Genomic DNA, 16,912 nt, shown 5'->3' on the forward strand with positions numbered 1-16,912 from the left:
GCTCGTTTTTCAGCTTTTCCTGGCAGTTAATGATGAATCCATCACAAAAAAAAAATAAAGGGTCATTTCCGTAGTGCATGAATGCGGATTGTCTTTCTCTACTGTTCTTAGAGCTTCCTAACAGGAGAAAGTAACTTAAAAGTAACAGAACCGTTCTCCCTAAGAGGCTGCTTACTGGATGAAGGAAACGGGATGCAAACGTTTGTCTAAGAGGAGGGGTAAAGGATAAAAGAGGGGGTAAAGGATAAAAACCAGCTCTAAGACTAAAAAGTCTGAGCGCCTTCTCTGCCCAGTAAAGAAACTCGGGACAATCTTGACTCGCCTTGAAGAGAGCTGCTGGGTAAAACTTTAGCTCCTTCAGGGGGTCACGCTCCTTTTTAAGATGCCTCCCGGGGGCTGTCTCCGCCGGGGGAAAAGTTCTTCGGGGGGCTGCGGGGGCCGAGGGGCTCCGCGGGCCGGGGGGCTCCGCCCGGCTCCCTCCCTGCCGGCGGAGGGTGAGGGCGGGGGCTGCCCCGGGCCGGCGGCTTGCCGCGGGAGGCAGGGAGCCTTCGGAGGGAAAAAGCACCGGGGAAGGGAGAGAAACGCCTTGCTCCGGGCTTCAGACGCCTGCCCGCCAACGCTGCTTGCTGCCAAGTAAAGCCTCCGCAGCAAACGCTCCAGGGAGCCACGCTTTACGGGGCCACTGGAGAAAGAGCCACGCGAGTCAAAGGACATATTTCCACCCGGGATCTAAGCACAACAAGGGGCTTCGCCCCTCAACGGCGGCTCCCCGGGCGCGGCGGGCCCGCCGCCGAGCCCTGCCCGGGCCGTGGGTGGCGGTGCTGGCCCTGCCCGCGGGCGCCGTGGAGCCCCCACGGAGCCCGCACCTGCCATGGCCGGCGAGCCCGGGAGCTGGTGGGGGTGCACGGGCCTGCCTGCCCAGCTGCCTCCCGGGAAAGCCCGGAATTCCTCCCCCCAGGAGCAGGTAGATCTTAAAAAAACAAAAACAAATCTGGGCAAAATGAAAACAGTAGTTGCCTGCTGACATTAGGAGCTTCCCGAAGGAGGGACTTCAGCAAGGCTGCCAGGAGGATTTAGTAGCCGGATCCGCGACAAACGACGCTGACATAAGCTCTGCTCGGGCATGTAAACATAGGATAGCTCAGGTTTCTGTAGAAGAAAAGCACGGGAGACTTGCGCCCCAGGGAAAAAGAAATACCGTAAGACAGCACAAACTACTTCCAGAGTGAGCAGAAGTTACAAATCCAGAGGCACCGACGCGTGACATTAAAGATTTCTGTGCAAAACCCCGAGACAGCTCGGAAACGCACCAATATCCCCGGGTGATTAAAATATTTTAGCGGGGATTCCAACACCCACCCTGGAGCCTGTTGCTCCGTTTCGGAAGTGTTTGCAGGCGCATCTAGAGCAGCTGCAGCCCAGGCGAGGTAACACGGACTTTAACTAAGACAAATCCCCGCCGCCTCTGAACGACGATTTCTGCGGCCGGGCGTCGCCCCCGCCCGCTCCCGGGGAGGCCCGGCCCGAGGGTCCCGGGCGGCGGCGGGAGCGGGCCCGGCCTTGGCCCTGGCCCTCGCAGCCCCCCCCGTCTCCCTACAGCACAGACAACGAAGGGAAGATTTGGTAATTTTTTTCTTTTAATCAAGAAAACCCCACGCCGAGCAGTAAAACTGCTGAGTCTGCTCCCAGATTTCTAAAGCGCTTGTACTTCAAATTGCAGCCGGGCGCCGCAGGCTGCTCCTGCTATTCCGCTTCTCCGGAAAGGTCCGGATACTTTGGGGGGGTTTTGGTTTTGGTTTGTTTTTTTTTTTCTTTTTTTGGTCAGATCCCATCAAAGGGACCATTGTGGGGAATGCGTCCGAAGCTCCCGGGAACTGCCTTTGCCTTTCCCGCGGGCGCTCGCTTCTGTTGTGCCTAAGCAGCCGCGAGGCTTTTAGTAACTCTGCAAACACGGGCGTGAAAAGGATGTCCCGGTGGGGCAATGAGGCATGAAATCCCGCTGTTCCTTTACATAGTAGCAACATCCACATGCAAGCGCAAACACCCGACGTGCCACCAAATATCATTGCGTAGATGGAGGGTATTAGCGGGGAAAAAAAAAAAAAAAAAAGCTGGCGCCGGTTTCTCTTTCGCCACGGCCCTTTTCCGCACGAAGAGCCGCAAAGGAACCAAAACCACCTGTACCTTCAGCAGGATTTAACGGCGTGGAACGCGGAGCCATCGCCCCCTCCTCTCGCCGGCAGGTGCTGCCGCCGCGCTCCCCGGAACCCCGGCCGGGCAACAGCAGCCCCGGGCGGCCGCGGGGTCCCCAGTGGGATGGCCCCGCACCCCCTCGCCGCCCCGCCCGGCTCTAAGCCCTCCGGGCTGCTGAGCCACTCGCGGCCCGAGGGACGGGAGAACACGACGGTGCCCCGGCTGGTGCCCGGCGCCGCAGCGCCGACCGCCCCCGGCCCCCCTTGGCCCGCGTCCCGGCGGCAGGGGCGGGAGAAAAATGTCCCCAGGAAGGTGGCAAAGGGGACGTAGCGGGGACAGGCAGAGGGGGACAGTCACCCAGGGTGGAAGATTAAATTTCTGCGGAGAACATACCACTCCGAATGGATTTTGTCAGGAAGCCGGATTTAGCGAACACAAACAAACGGGGCGGGGGGGGGGCTAATCCCAAACAAAAGCAAAATAAAACCCGCCTGCTACAGACCCTCCGGTCACCGAGCCGCTAAACGTCTTCCAAGTCCTTTCCAGCCAGGATTATCGCCGTGCTTGTCTCCCGTCTCTGCAAGTGCCCGCTACCCCTCGGCGCGCCCGTGGGAGCCCTGCGGGACGGGGCGAACGGGGCCACTGGCCCGGCCGGGCCGGGATTTACACCTCTCCCGGGATTTACACCTTTCCCGGAATTTATACCTTCCCCGGGGTTTACACAACCCTCAAACCCGCGCTCGTGTGCCCTCCAAGACACCCCGCGGCACCCCAGGGTTGCCCGCCACCGCCGGCGGCTTTGCAGGACGGGGCGGGGGGGTTGATCCGGCCCGCGGATTACGGGGCAGCAAGGCCCCCCCAGATGCGGGGCGGGATAGCGGAGCCGCCCCCTGCCCCCCCCTTCGGTGACATGGGAGGGCTGGGAGCCAGAAGCCGCTTCTTCCCCGCCAAGGGCGAGCCCCGAGGTTGCCCCGGAGCCCCGCGCCCGCCCCCCCCGCCCCGCTCCGCTCCCCGCCTGCCGTGGGCCGAGAGCGGCCGGGCCCCCCGCGGGGCTGCCGCCCGCTCCTCCGCGCCGCTCCGCGGTGGGCGGCCCCCCCGCCCCGTCACCCCCGGCGGGGCGGGCCGTGCCGGGGGCGGGCCGTCGGGCTTGAGGCTGTGCCGCGGCGTGGGAAAGCGCCTCAGAGAGGGTTTGCTCTGCTGACGGTGCGGAGCCGAGCCGAGCCGGAGCCCCCCCGGATTTATTTATCTCTGCCCCCACCCCGGCTAGAAGCGGCGCCGCGTCCTGTGCCCACGATGAAGAGACCTTGCGAGGAAACTACCTCAGACAGCGACATGGACGAGACAATAGACGTGGGGAGTGAGAACAACTACTCGGGGTAAGTGAGGCGCCCCCAGCCCCCTGGGGCCACCGTCTCCGCGGGCAGAGGCGGAGACCGGGATATGCCCCGGGATGGGGCAGAGCGAGGGGAAAACGCGGCCGCCCCGTCGTGGGGGGGGGGGGGGGGGGGGAGGCGGAGGGGGCCATACGGTTTTGTCCCCCTCTAGGTCAACTCGCAGCTTGTTGATAGTCCCCCATGAATTTGCCCCGCAGTCTCGCTGCCCGAGCCTCAAAATTATGCGGAGCACTCAAGTAGCTTTGAGCCACCAGGCTGCAGTTCATTAGCTCCGCTTAATTTGCCATTTCCAATCAGATCTTTCCGAAAATAGCTCCTGCGCAGGCCGAACAACCGAAGGGAATCGGTACCGGTGGGAACCGAGCTGTGGGATCCACAGTAGTTGAACTTGAGCAGACCCCGCGTGGGAGCCGAGGGCGGGCCGAGGTGCGCGCTGCGGCAGGGCCGGCCTGCGGCCGCCGCGGAGTCAGCGCTGGTCTTCAGAGCTGGGCTTGCCGGGTTAGAGGCACATGCACTGGAGCCCCGTCTCTTCCACATCAGTGGCTAAATGAGTGTTAAAAGCTACTGGATGTTTTTGCTCGCTCACGACGAAATAAAAGCCTTTTCGAACTCATGGGTAGTATAGTTTTAAAAATGGATTTTGAATTCTGCTCCTGATGCAGGACGCTGCAACAGACCCGGGCTGGGCAGCTGGCTTTGTACTTGAGCATCTATTGACTGGTGTAGCAGTGGGCAGGAATGTCAAAACCTGGCAGGCCAGGCAGACATTGTGGCATCGGACACGTGCTTGCCACCACTGACAGCATATAGAGATGGTTGACATGGTTTTGGACTGGGTTCTCCAGCCGGTATTTGGTAGGCAGGGCTTTATATGTGATGAAAACGAAATCTGCTGTACTGGACAGTGAACTGTCTCCAGAAAGGGGCTTTATTTCCAACAGAGTGTTCTGTCAATTCAAAATGTATGCTGGGGCAATCAAAAATGAAATGTCTCTCTCTCACTTTAAAAATACCGTGCAGCGTTGAAAATGGCATGAGAGGGATTATGCATACTTAATACAGTGACCTAAGGTGTCTTCAAAGAGCAGTGTCAAGTTGTGCAACACCTGACATACTTTTATTGTGTCTTCAAAGAGCAGTGTCAAGTTGTGCAACACCTGACATACTTTTATTGTTTCACAGGCAAAGTAATAGCTCTGTCATTCGATCGAATTCCCCAACAACAACATCTCAGATCATGGCCAGAAAGAAAAGAAGAGGGGTACGTTGCGTTTAATTCTCTTCCCGTGTGACAGTTTGCATGTGTGCTGTGATTTTGCCCTTCAACATTTTTTATAAACTTAATGTGTTCTGTTTTTTTGGGAATAGATTATAGAGAAAAGGCGCCGTGATCGTATAAATAACAGTTTATCAGAGCTGAGGCGGCTTGTGCCAACTGCTTTTGAAAAACAAGTAAGCCCTTTTTTTTTTTTTAATTTTGTATCTCATCTGGCAATGTTAGTTCTCTTGTAAAACTCATTAAAATAATATTATATGTGTCCTGATCTGGCACAAAGCAGGCATTTCAATAAAATGCTTTCTTGTGGCGAAACTATTAGAAACATAATTCATTATAAGGCTGAAAAACATTTCCATTCTTTGGCTTGTTTTTCCCTTAAGGGTAACTGTGTTCATGTTGCCTCTGTTCTTTCGATGAATTCCAGTAGTGGTTTTGTTAAAAATGTGCTTTACTCCGTATTTAAAAAAAAAAAACCAAACGCAGCACAACTCCCCCAAACCTTTATGTCAATTAGCCTTCTGTCTAAATCTTTAAATATCATCTCCTTTGCCCCTACTTTAAGAAACCTTTATTTTTTTAATCTATAATTTCAGTTGCAAACTAATCAATCCAGTTTCCTGAAAAGGGAACAGACAGTCTGGATTATCCACGTTTTAAAATGACTCTTTAGCACCAGGTCATTAGGAGAGGGAATGGGCCCACGTCATGTGAGCTAGTGAAGTCAGTGATACGTTCAAAGTCTTTCAGTGAGAAAGTATTTAGTGGGAAGGCTGGAAGGATCCAGCTAATTTTGGTTCAGCTCCTTGGTCATGAAATTACAGACCAAAAACCTTAGAATACAATCTGTCCTGCAAAAAAGGGCATTTTGCTTATGCTATTCAATTTAAATTTTTTTTTACTTTTCCATACCTTGATTTTTAGTTTTTGGGCTTTGATTTAATATTTAGCCTTGTTCCTGTTTTACTGGAGGTATGTGAAGATCTATGGATATGTGCAACTGACATCACGTTTCAATAAAAAGGAACCAACGGAAAATAAAGAGCCTGACTTCCTTGTAATCGTAAAATAAAAAACAGAAGATAAAATTTGAGAGCAGGATTGCAAGTTACCACTGCTGAACGTCAGTGGTAACTGCGTGGCAAGCACCACACCGTATTAGGCCTGTTACATTCCTGGTCTGAACAAAAGCTAGGAAGAAATTTTAAATACTGTAATCGTGGTGAGAGCATCACTTGTGTCACCTGCAATACGCTTTTAATAACAAGTAGTTGTAACTGTGCCCTTCCATGGGTTGTGACAAAATGGAATGACAGAGGTATTTTGAGCTAGATAAACAGGGGCAAGAGACAACAGTTGTTTGTCCCATTTTATTGTTTACTTCTTGAAAACCACAAACATTATAAAACAAGTCCTACAGAGCCTTTGGAAATTACCCAGCGCCATGCAGTTTTTAGCTATTAGTCACTCTCACTGAGACAGCTTGTACTGTGTCTATGGAAAAGATGAAGTCTGAGAAAAATACAGGATGTAATCTCATGTAAAATGGGGAATTCTGACCAAAAATGCACACGTACACCAACCTGTGTACAAGGAAAGTGTCAAAAGCAGTAAGAGCATTGAAAAAAAATGTATTGGTGTAAAAATGAGCGCGCGCTGTATTTTGTTCCGAAAGCCTCACCATTTTTCTGCAATATGCCAAGGACCTTTCTCATGAGTCCCTTTCCAGCTCCTTGACATTCAGCTCACTGAAGTTTCCAAGTTGGAGGTTTAGTTTCGCTTCCGCCTCGCTCCCTCCCTCCCTGCCCAAATCACAGCTCTGCTCTCCAGAGCCCCTCGCAGAGATCAGCGCTGGCAAAGCGGGGCTGTGGAGGAGGGTGTGCAAGCCTTACCTAACTTCCACACTTGCAACCTGGGCGAAGCTGGTTGAGGCTGCAGGATGGCCGTCAGCAGTGAGGTGGCCCAGATGATAACTAGGAGAAAAATTTGGCTTGCAGGATGCGATCCACTGGTGGCTGCAGCTTGCGCAGCCCTGGTTTTAACTGATGCCAAGGGATGACTTCTTGCACTGGAGTAACATTTGCCCGGTAAACTTGGTCTTCTGGGTGTGCTACAGATATTGAAGGGAATGCTACCATGCAAAATAGTTTTATATAGAGATTAATATATTAATACTACCTCTTGAGTTGTATTTTATAGTTTTCCACCACCTATTGTAGTTCTGTGAGCCACGCTCAGCAACAAAAAAGATTTTTACTGACAGAGGAGCTAAACTCTTTCTTTTAGTTTCATGTCCCTGCAAGCTAGGCCTAACTTAAAATACTGTGGATGGTGCGGTTGCTTTTTCAGTCGAGAATGAGAATAGAATATTCAGCAGCCAAATGACATGTCGAAAATTAACAGGCGATTAAGAAAGAGGGTACTTCTGGGTGTGTGCCCACAGGGACACCTACTGGTAAAAGCAGAAAAAAATGTTGCAGCAGGGTCGTCGTCGATAACTGTGCAGACCTGTCCTGCCTGCGCTCCATTTGTGTTTGTCGTTAAAAAGAAAGTCCGCAAAGTTACATATTTCTCTCATTTCATAAAGGTGTCATCTCTACACCATCTTCAAGGCCAGAGCTACGCTGAGCTATAGCCTTAATAAAGCAAAATTGTGCTGGTGCTGCTAGAGAGGAGATGGCATTAGTACTTAGACAAAGTCTGGGAGGCAGATGCTCACAGAAGAATTAAGCTAAGAATGTCCTAATGATAGGGGAAATTGAAACCATAAGGCTGAGCTCAGTGGAAAGTATATCAAATTAAAGTTTCTAGTATTTGTAAGCCTTTATTTATATGAGTCTCTTATCTCAAAGGGATCTGCCAAATTAGAGAAAGCGGAAATACTGCAAATGACAGTGGATCATCTGAAGATGCTGCAGGCAACGGGAGGTAAAGGTAAGGAGCTGATGGTTTCTTTTCTAATATTTGGGGAAATCTCTGCAAAAAAGTGCTTTGAGGAGCTGTGATAGGCGTTTCCAGATTAAAGGAGTGGAAATCAATGCTAATGGCAGGATTGAACTCGTGGGAAAGAACTACTGGGACAAAAGAAGCACTTGACCCTGGGCTTGTGTTTGCTTTCATAACACTGTGGGAGTAAAGGCTTCATTCACAGGCAGCCCAGTCAGAGATTTGTTTGGGGTTTCCAAAGAGCACTGAAATCTGCACAAGGAGACAAAACAAATACACAAACACCAAACATAAACAGGAGGTTTGTGGCAACAATTGTGTGGCACAAAACTGCTGCTAAACCTCTCTATCCAGCAGCTATACCAAAGGAAGTGGATGGAGAGGAACTTTCTTTATTGTTTATGTATTTTCTTTGTTCTGGAAAGACTTTTAAATGCCAGGTTAGACCGTCTCATTCACCAGAACAAAGCCCAGTCCTGCTCTGTGCAGCCCCAGGTATCTGATAAAGCAGACAGGCGGACGGCTAGCAGTGCTCTCTGCACTCGTATTTATATGCTGTGTTTGTGTGTCAGAGGTCCGGGAAGCTGCCAGGGTAGTGGGTGCTGGCGTGACACAGGGACTGCACTGGCTGACCCATTAGATCAGCCAGCTGCCGGGAGTCGAGCGTACCTCGCTTGTGCAAGCTGACAGCCCCGAGGCTGGAGGCCAAATGGTTTCAGCCACCCACGAGGTACTCTGTATAGTCATGATTTTGGAACTTATTTGGAGTGAAAAACTTGCTGGCCTCCTGTAAGCACGGTCCCATGTCCTGTGCTATCAACCGTGGTTATGGTTCAAATTGGTGCAATGGAAACCAGCCCATTTTTTGTTGACACATTCTGCCATATACGTAAAGGCTAGAGCAGAGGCGTCTGTTGCTCTCTCTCTTCCTTCTTTGATTAAACTCAAAAGTTTTTAGCCTGTGACTGAAATACTGTTCCTCTCTGTACCTCACAGCGATTCCAGAATTCAGCTTATAATCGGTGCATGCTTAAAAACAAATGGTGATAGCAAAGGCTGGTATTCTGTTATTTGTGAAAATTAACATCAAGCTGACATACATATTTTCTAGGTGTTAAGAGGCTTTTGCTGTGAGTCCATTTAAGCTTAAAATTTATGGGCAACTTGTTCTAGAAGAGGTGAAAGGAATTTTATTGCCCTTCATATAACAGACACACCTTTTGATTCCTCAGAAAATGTACAAAATTTTAAAAAGAAGTTAATTTTTATATCTAAAAATATCCTTTAAGAACCACTGTTTAGTTGGTAAAGCTATGCTCTTGAAAGTTGCGAAATGCCAGAATTGATCGTGCTTGTGCAATTTGAAATCAGATCCTCTGTGCGTGTGCGTGATGGTGCTGGCTTTAATTGCGTGGTTGCATGCTGGCTTTCCACAGGCTCCGTCTCGCTTGGTGCACGGGGCGAACAACGCTCAGCTGCTGAGGGAAGCGGTGGCTGTTTCGCTTCACCCTCCCCGCGTGACATGCAGCTCAACTACCCCAACCTGACCCCTGCTTCACGCTGCACGTTGTTCCTCTGAAAAGCTGCAGCAGCTCCCACCCCTCCGATGTCTGCACCGACAGCGGGAGGGCCAGGAGGTGAAGCTGATCAGAGGCCTAATTTAATAGGAACCCTTCTTCCCCTGCCTCCCCACCCAAAAAAAGTATGTGGGCGATTATTTTATAACTGGGTCAGGCCAGGTGGCCCAGCTAGTGAGGCAGGGGACGAAGTGCCTGGGATTGCAGCTCCTGGGCAGAGAGGGGTTTTGACAGAGTCCCAGCCTCCGGCTGCGGCTGGACAAGATGGATTCTGTCAGCAGTCCCAGGTCCTGGCGTCTCTTCCCTGGTCTGCCACCACCGCCATGCCTCTCCGTGCCACGGCTGCCGGAGGGCGGCAGCGCAGGGAAGGACGAAGTGTCGGGGTGCCGGGAGGCAGTCCTGGCTTATGCCCGCAGCCACCTCCCACACCATGGTCCATAGTGGGTGACACAGCAATATAATACCCGATCGCTTCACAAATACTATGACTTTATCTTCTCCTTCTGACCCAGATATACGAGTAATCTCACTGCATGGATTAACAAACTTGAAAAAGAAGTTTGTGAGTTAGTACTGAGCAAAATTTAAGCTTGCGTCTCCTGCTTGCTTAATGTTTTACTTTGCAACCTAAGTAATAGCTTTAAATATAATTTCTTAGGGCATTTTTAAGGCAGATTTTTGTGTTTTTTGCAAGTGTAGTTATTCCCAGTTTGTAACTCATCTTCTGAGCCAGAAACTTTTTTGGATCAGCAAAAAAAATTAGTTCCAACTTTTTTCCTACGGACACAAGCTATTATTGCAGCAGGGAGAAATGGGTCCTGATACCCTTATGCTCCCCTGCATCGAGGGCTGGGGAGAGCTCGTCCTCTTCCTTCTCATGCAGAAATGGAGGACACCCAAGATGGGGAATGCTTGGGGCTAGGCAAGCCGGGGTGGAATCAGCCACTCCTCAGCGTGCTGAACCCAAGGTGGGCATGACAGGCGTGGCTCCTGTCCCTTCTCTGCTTTTTGGAGCTGCTCAGGGCAGGCAGGCTGCCACTTCTGAGGTCCTGTGTAGACTCCATGTTTCCGCCACCCTGACACAGGTGCGGGCAATGGTCTGCTGTTCACGTTGAATTATTATTTTGGCCTGGGGCCAGGGCTTTTGGCTGACAGTGCAAGCAAGCACAGGGGAGAAGTTATTTGTCAACAGCGAGTCACTTGCTGGGACCTCGGTGTGGTTTTATTGCAGTTTCACTGCAAATTTAGCTTGAGTGACTGACACCTGGGTCAGCAACATCAGTTAATACAACTCAAATGACTTAGTGTTCTTCATGCGGAGCAGGTGGGTTACCAGGATAGCTGAAGTAAACCTGAGACTTCCCATGCATTACAAAATGCTGGCGTGTACGCATGTGGGTGGTGGTGGAGGATGTTCTTGGGTTTTGGAAAGAAACAAGAAACAACATTTTTAAGTCTCCCTCAGAAAGGGGAAGCCAGCAAAGGGGAAACCTGGAAAAGATAACCATCAAAATCAAAACATAATGGAGCCTGGGAGTCCCAGCTCTGATCTCCTCTCTGTTTTCATGTCTCGCCCACCATAGGAGACTGAGAGGGAGCCAGGATCACCAGGACTTTGGGATAGCTCGTCACAGAGCCAGCAGCTCAGACTCAGGGGAAACTGGTGACAACCACATCCCCCATGTCTCCTCTGGTCCAGAGGGAGGAAGGCTGGGAAGCCCTGGCTTGAGCCACGAGCTCTCAGAATTCCCAGGCTGGCTGACTCGTGGCCAGAGCCGGGAGGTGGTTTTGGCTGCATGTCAGCCCCTCTGAAGCCGCTGGAGGTCCTGGAGCCTCCGGCGTGGAGGCAGTCCCCACGCCAGGCTGGCTGGCACCCGAGCAGGTACCCTGCTAGCCCGCTGCCGCTGGCCTGCCTGGCGTCTGCTTCTCAGGAGTTCACTCAAACCACGGCATTTCCACAGATCGCTTGGTTGCAGTGGACCTGGCAGGGAAAATGCTGGAGGAATCAGTGCTTGCTAACACGAGTCCTTGACCCCTCATGCTCACTGATCTGCTGTCCAAGCCAGTGTTTCTCTTGGGTTTGGTACAGCCTCAGATGAGCGAGGTGGCCTGCAGCAAAAGCACCATCGTAATTTGGCAAGAAGGGGTGTGAGGCGGGCAGGGGATTTGGGGAGACATCTATAAATGTGCTCAGGTTAATTCTATAATGCGGGCGTGCAGTGACGGAAACACTCCTTTCTAGCTTGAAAGTTGATACAAGTGAAAAAAGCCATCTAAGGTGCTAGCATTTTTCAGAAAGACACAGATTATTTCATGCCAGAGAGTACAAGGCCTAATGCAGGTATTGCTGCTGCATTCCTCCATAATAAGGGCACTTGATTTTTATATACTAATACACATCATAGTCATGCATACCTAAAAATTTTCACTGAAAGCAAGAGGAAAAAACACTGTGCCAGCTTGGGAGTGGATAGGACGTTATTTCCCTGAGGAGACTACTTTTAAACTAAAATAGGAAAATTCCAAAAACTGGAATAGGTTTTTGTGGTTAAAGAGCTGCAACTTCGGCACTAGATTTGATGCTACACCCTTTTAGAAAGGGAATATCTTTTCATGTGCATTTAATAAGACAATTTATTTTTCAAATGCTTTTTTGTAATGCCTGTGGAGTTCCAGTTGCTGTTTGTTGAAATACCTCATGGGCCATATGACTGTCAGTCTTCCATCTCCAAATTAGCAATGGCATTACATAAAACGTTTTCTCAGTAAAGCTTTTTATTGTGTGTGTGCAGAGTCATGACAAGATGTTTTTAGTTTGTAGTTAAGTAACACCGTATGTCATATTGTCTTAATGACTCTGTGAAGTAGATGGGACCCCGGCAGTAGTTACAACAACTATCTCACAATGTCAGGAAACAGTTTGAGAGCATTATGATGAATGCCAGTGCAGGGAAGAAAAGGCAGGGTAGTACATGCAGGCTCTCTGATCTCCAGCCTGTTTCGTTGTGTGGATAAATCTCATTCACACACGCGTGCAGGATCAACACTGCACTGCAGCAGCTTGCTGAGGAATATCAGGAGAGGCATTGTGTATCTTTTTAAGTATCACGAGTACTTATGGACTTAATTCTTTTCATTTGTATATTGTCTGCAGAAGCAACTGCAGCCTATTGCATTACAGGGATGGTCACACAAATCATTTATGGATCAGAGAACAAACTTCACATTGCAAATCATAACCCATAAATGGATTAACCCATAATCTTAACCCATAAATCTTAACCCGCAAATCTTAGCCCGGCTGAGTAAGGACTGGGTTAGCTGTGTCACCTAACATCGGCTGGGAAGCTGACTCGACACTCAACATATCTTTTGCCCTCCCCTTGCAGGCTATTTTGACGCTCATTCCCTGGCCATGGATTTCATGAGCATTGGCTTCCGGGAGTGCTTGACAGAAGTCGCGAGGTACCTGACTTCGGTGGAGGGTCTTGACACATCTGACCCCCTGCGCGTTAGACTCGTGTCTCACCTGAGCACCTGTGCCTCTCAGAGGGAAGCTGCCGCCATGACCTCCTCCATGGCCCACCACCACCACCCCTTGCACCCTCACCACTGGACAGCTGCCTTTCACCACATCCCGGCTGCTTTGCTGCAGCCGAACGGACTTCACGCCTCTGACGCCGCCCCGTGCAGACTCTCCTCGGAGGTGCCCCCCCACGGCTCTGCCCTGCTCACGGCCACCTTCGCCCACGCCGATGCCGCCCTCAGAGTCCCCTCCGCTGGCAGTGTCGCTCCCTGCGTCCCTCCTCTCTCTACCTCCCTCTTGTCCCTCTCAGCTACCGTTCACGCTGCAGCGGCGGCAGCTACGGCTGCTGCCCAGAGCTTCCCCCTCTCCTTCACGGGCGCCTTCCCCATGCTTCCCCCCAGCGCGGCCGCCGCCGCCGTGGCTGCAGCGACAGCCATCACACCTCCGTTGGCCGTATCTGCCACTGCCAGCCCTCAGCAGGCTGGCAGCGGGGGCAGCACTAAACCATACCGACCCTGGGGGACTGAAGTTGGAGCCTTTTAAGTCTCCCCTCTCCCTTCCCCGTCTGGCTCCCTCCTCTCCCTCAGCACACGCACGCGTGCACGCACACCCCCACGTGCCCACACACACCCGCACCCACACCCGAGCCTCCGGGACTCGGCATGTCCTTCCTGCTCAGCCCGGCCGAGCAGCCGCCTTCACCCAAAGGGCCTGAGAGGCGCCGGCAAGCCTGCCGAGGAGCGGCACAGCTATCCTCTTCGTTTTAGGCGTCGGAGAGGACACCGGGTGATTTCTTCTTCTTCTTCTTCTCAGTTTGTTTTGCTGGAGGTACCTTGAGGGAGCAGCAATGGCTTTCATAACAGTGTGACCATATCGGCACGTAGAGGTTTCCTGAGAAATATGTAGACGTTAGAACTAATAATTCTCCAGCTATGCATCCTTGTTTGGCAGAGAGGTGAGGGATTGCACCTACCAGCTCTCCCCAGGATAGAAAGAGTTCGAGTTTCATAAGTGCCTGACATTGAAAAAATAATAAATAAAATTAAAATTATGTATATGTGTGTTCTGCTAAAACAAATAACATTGCACAGGTATGGAAATGGTATGGGAGAGAGGCGAAATCCTGCATTCAACTTCAGAACTGGGATACCTTTCCAGGGAAGAGCGTGCTCTTGAAGGGGAGAGGTTTTTTAGCCAAAAGATTGCCAAGGAAGAATGTTCAATTTGACAGGCCTAGTTCTCACTTCCTTAGTTCACTTTCTTTGTACAGACTTGCCAAATTGTGACATCTAGCATAGCATTGGTAAAAGCAATTATCTTATCAGTGCTGGGATTAATGAACATTTCAGCACTGCCTGTGAGCCTTGAGGCACCCTTTTTCATGGCTTAAATATGGTGCTAGCTCTATCTGCACAAACAGTGAATTTGTCATGCACCCAGAAGTAACCACCTATTTAAAGTGTGCACACTTGGATACAGTCAGTTCATGCCAATACAAGAGACTCAGTGTTGTAAGAGTTCAAATTAACTTATTTAGCTGTATTTGGACATTTACTTTTAGCCGATTCTGTGCAAGATCCCTCTTCTTTTCACTATCAACTTCTGGGAGAACGATCACTCTGGGTATGAATGAAGTTATGGTAGGGACAATTTTTAAATTGGCTATTAACACGCCAACATTGTAATGTGGGTTTGATTTCAAACCAAAATGAATGTATTAAAGGGGATGTGAGTAAATTATTTTGTCAATACCCAGACAACTAGTGCTGCATAAAATGGTTTGCTTTCATTTTTTATTACAGTGACTTAAAATAACCTAAGTATTTTAATACATCCAGTCAAGAACTAGAGATTTTATGTAAAAAAAAAAAACAAAACACAGCATGTATTATTATGCACTTGATTTCTCTGCTGTGTGGAGAAAGCAATAAGCATTGAGAATGTTAAACATTATGCAAAATGTACTTTAAAATATTTGTTTTAAAAATACTGTACCTAGTCGGTCTTTTATGCATTACTTTGTTAACCTTTTTTCTATGCAAAAGTCTTTACATATCACTAATTAAACGAAGTCCTTTTTGACTGCGTTTTATGGATGATTTGTTGCAGTTTTTGTTTGCTCTTGAGGAATACTCGAGGGCTCAAAGTTAGTTTCTGCCACTGATAACAAGCCTCTCAGCTGCTCCGTCCTCTTCTGCTCCCCTCGCTCAGCCAGAAAGCCCATCTTGTACAGCATGCTCTGAAATAGGCAGAAAAAAACAGTCAGTAAAGCATCATCAGCTTTCAGGCTTGTAAACTGGTTCTGCACTGACGATACGCTTAATGATACAAACCCATCTGTCCATCTGGGAGAGACCCAAAAATCATTGGGGTTTCTAGGTTCAGCTTTCTTTCAGATCCTCACTAAGGGCCTCTGTTTAGAAGGGGGAAATTTTAACCCACTGACATCATTAAATATCTGGATTGTGAGAGGGTAGTTTTACCTTCCAGTTCTGGTCTTCTAATTTACCAGTTCTCTCTGAGGCAAGGGATCGTTATTATTTCATCTTAGATCTGCAAAGGCCATCCACAGAAGTTGTGTAAAGCTCTGTCCATAAGGATAAGAACAAGTTTTCACACGTCCAAAAGGCGCTGAAAGATTATTATGCCCAAATTACAGCTGATAAGACTGAAGCACAGAAACGGGTGACCACCCTATATCCAGACAGAGACTTCATCCCTCACCAAAATGCAGCCTCAGCTCAGTGGCTCATTCCCCATCATCCCTTTCTCCCAAATGTTAAACATGTAACCCATCCCCACCTGCATCAGCCTGTCTCTGGCACCCAGGCAGGGAGGGATTGTGATTTTGCCTGAACAACATGCTGTTCCATGGAGAAAACGGACAAAAGATGGGAAGGAAGACTCTCTAACCCTGAGCTGTAAATCATGCTTCTTTGAAGTTTTGTTGTTTGTTAAACATTTTTTGACTCAGGACACAAATGCTGCACTGCTATACTGGCATGTTCAGCAGCATCTAATTCAGGTGCCATCACTTTCCATATAAGCAGTTTCAAGAATGAAATTACATTAGTTAACTGGCAAGTAGATAAAAAGTGGTATTTATTTACGTGAAAAAGAGTAGGTTGCAACCCTACTTGACTTTAAGCTGTTAACTATTAACCTGCCCTCTGAGAGTCTGGTAGGTGGTCTCCCATGCATCATATCGTGTTAAAAATGGGCAGCCACTGACTTGGTTACATGTAAGGACTTCAAACTAATTGATGTGCCCCAAAACATTATCATTTGTTGCCCCAAATGTGACATTTTGCCTTATTCTAAAAAAAAGGGAGTTTGAAAAAATATTTCCAAGAGACTGTTTAGATGAAAGCATAGTTACTTTAGCATCCTGAAACAATGTGTCACGGATGGATTTGTGCAGCCTGTGTGTTTGGGCTTATCCCATTTTCACTCTCGCAAAACAGGCCAAATTCATGGACGCTGGCTGAGTTGTTGATGTGTCCTCTCTTTTCTTTTTTGTTGTCTTTTGCTTTGGTTTGTTTTTTTTAAGTCTGAATCCTGAAGGGACCAGCACATGAGGCAGGAGCTCAGCCTTCATGCCTGTTCAGTCCTGAGCCTCTGTTGGGAATGTTACCTCTGGGAGAGCAGATGAAGGTTTCCCAAGTGAGAAGTTAATGGAGAAGCAGCATATTTCACATGTGCTGTTGGAAAAACATCAGAGGGTAATAGCTTCTGATGGCTTTGGTTGTAGCTGTGGTAACAGGTCAGAGGTGAAGGAGTCTATGCAATTTTTAAAACAGAGCAAGGGAAAGTTGTCTCCTTGGCATAACCAAGATCCAAAAGGTAGGACTAGTGGCTGTAAGCACACAACCTTACTTCAGCCCTTTTCTACCTTTATTCTGCTTTCAATGATGAATGAACCTGTAGGATGAAGAAAGTTTGTAATTCATATAATTTAGGATCATAGCACATAGCACAAGAAAGCAAATCGGTCTGCTTA

At 49.3% G+C, this 16,912-nt stretch overlaps 1 protein-coding gene across 1 annotated transcript; it reads left to right on the top strand.

Annotated features, from left to right (window-relative positions):
* The first annotated feature begins 3,390 nt into the window (after positions 1–3,390).
* Positions 3,391–14,994, top strand: HEY2 (hes related family bHLH transcription factor with YRPW motif 2). Its single transcript, XM_074864761.1, has 5 exons — positions 3,391–3,569; positions 4,770–4,848; positions 4,956–5,039; positions 7,716–7,797; positions 12,776–14,994. The coding sequence occupies exons 1-5, from the start codon at positions 3,487–3,489 to the stop codon at positions 13,453–13,455; spliced, it is 1,008 nt and encodes a 335-aa protein (XP_074720862.1). The 5' UTR covers positions 3,391–3,486; the 3' UTR covers positions 13,456–14,994.
* Positions 14,995–16,912: the final 1,918 nt, after the last annotated feature.

The sequence above is a fragment of the Strix uralensis genome, chromosome 3, assembly GCF_047716275.1.
Source record: "Strix uralensis isolate ZFMK-TIS-50842 chromosome 3, bStrUra1, whole genome shotgun sequence".
NCBI classification, from domain to species: Eukaryota; Metazoa; Chordata; class Aves; order Strigiformes; family Strigidae; genus Strix; species Strix uralensis.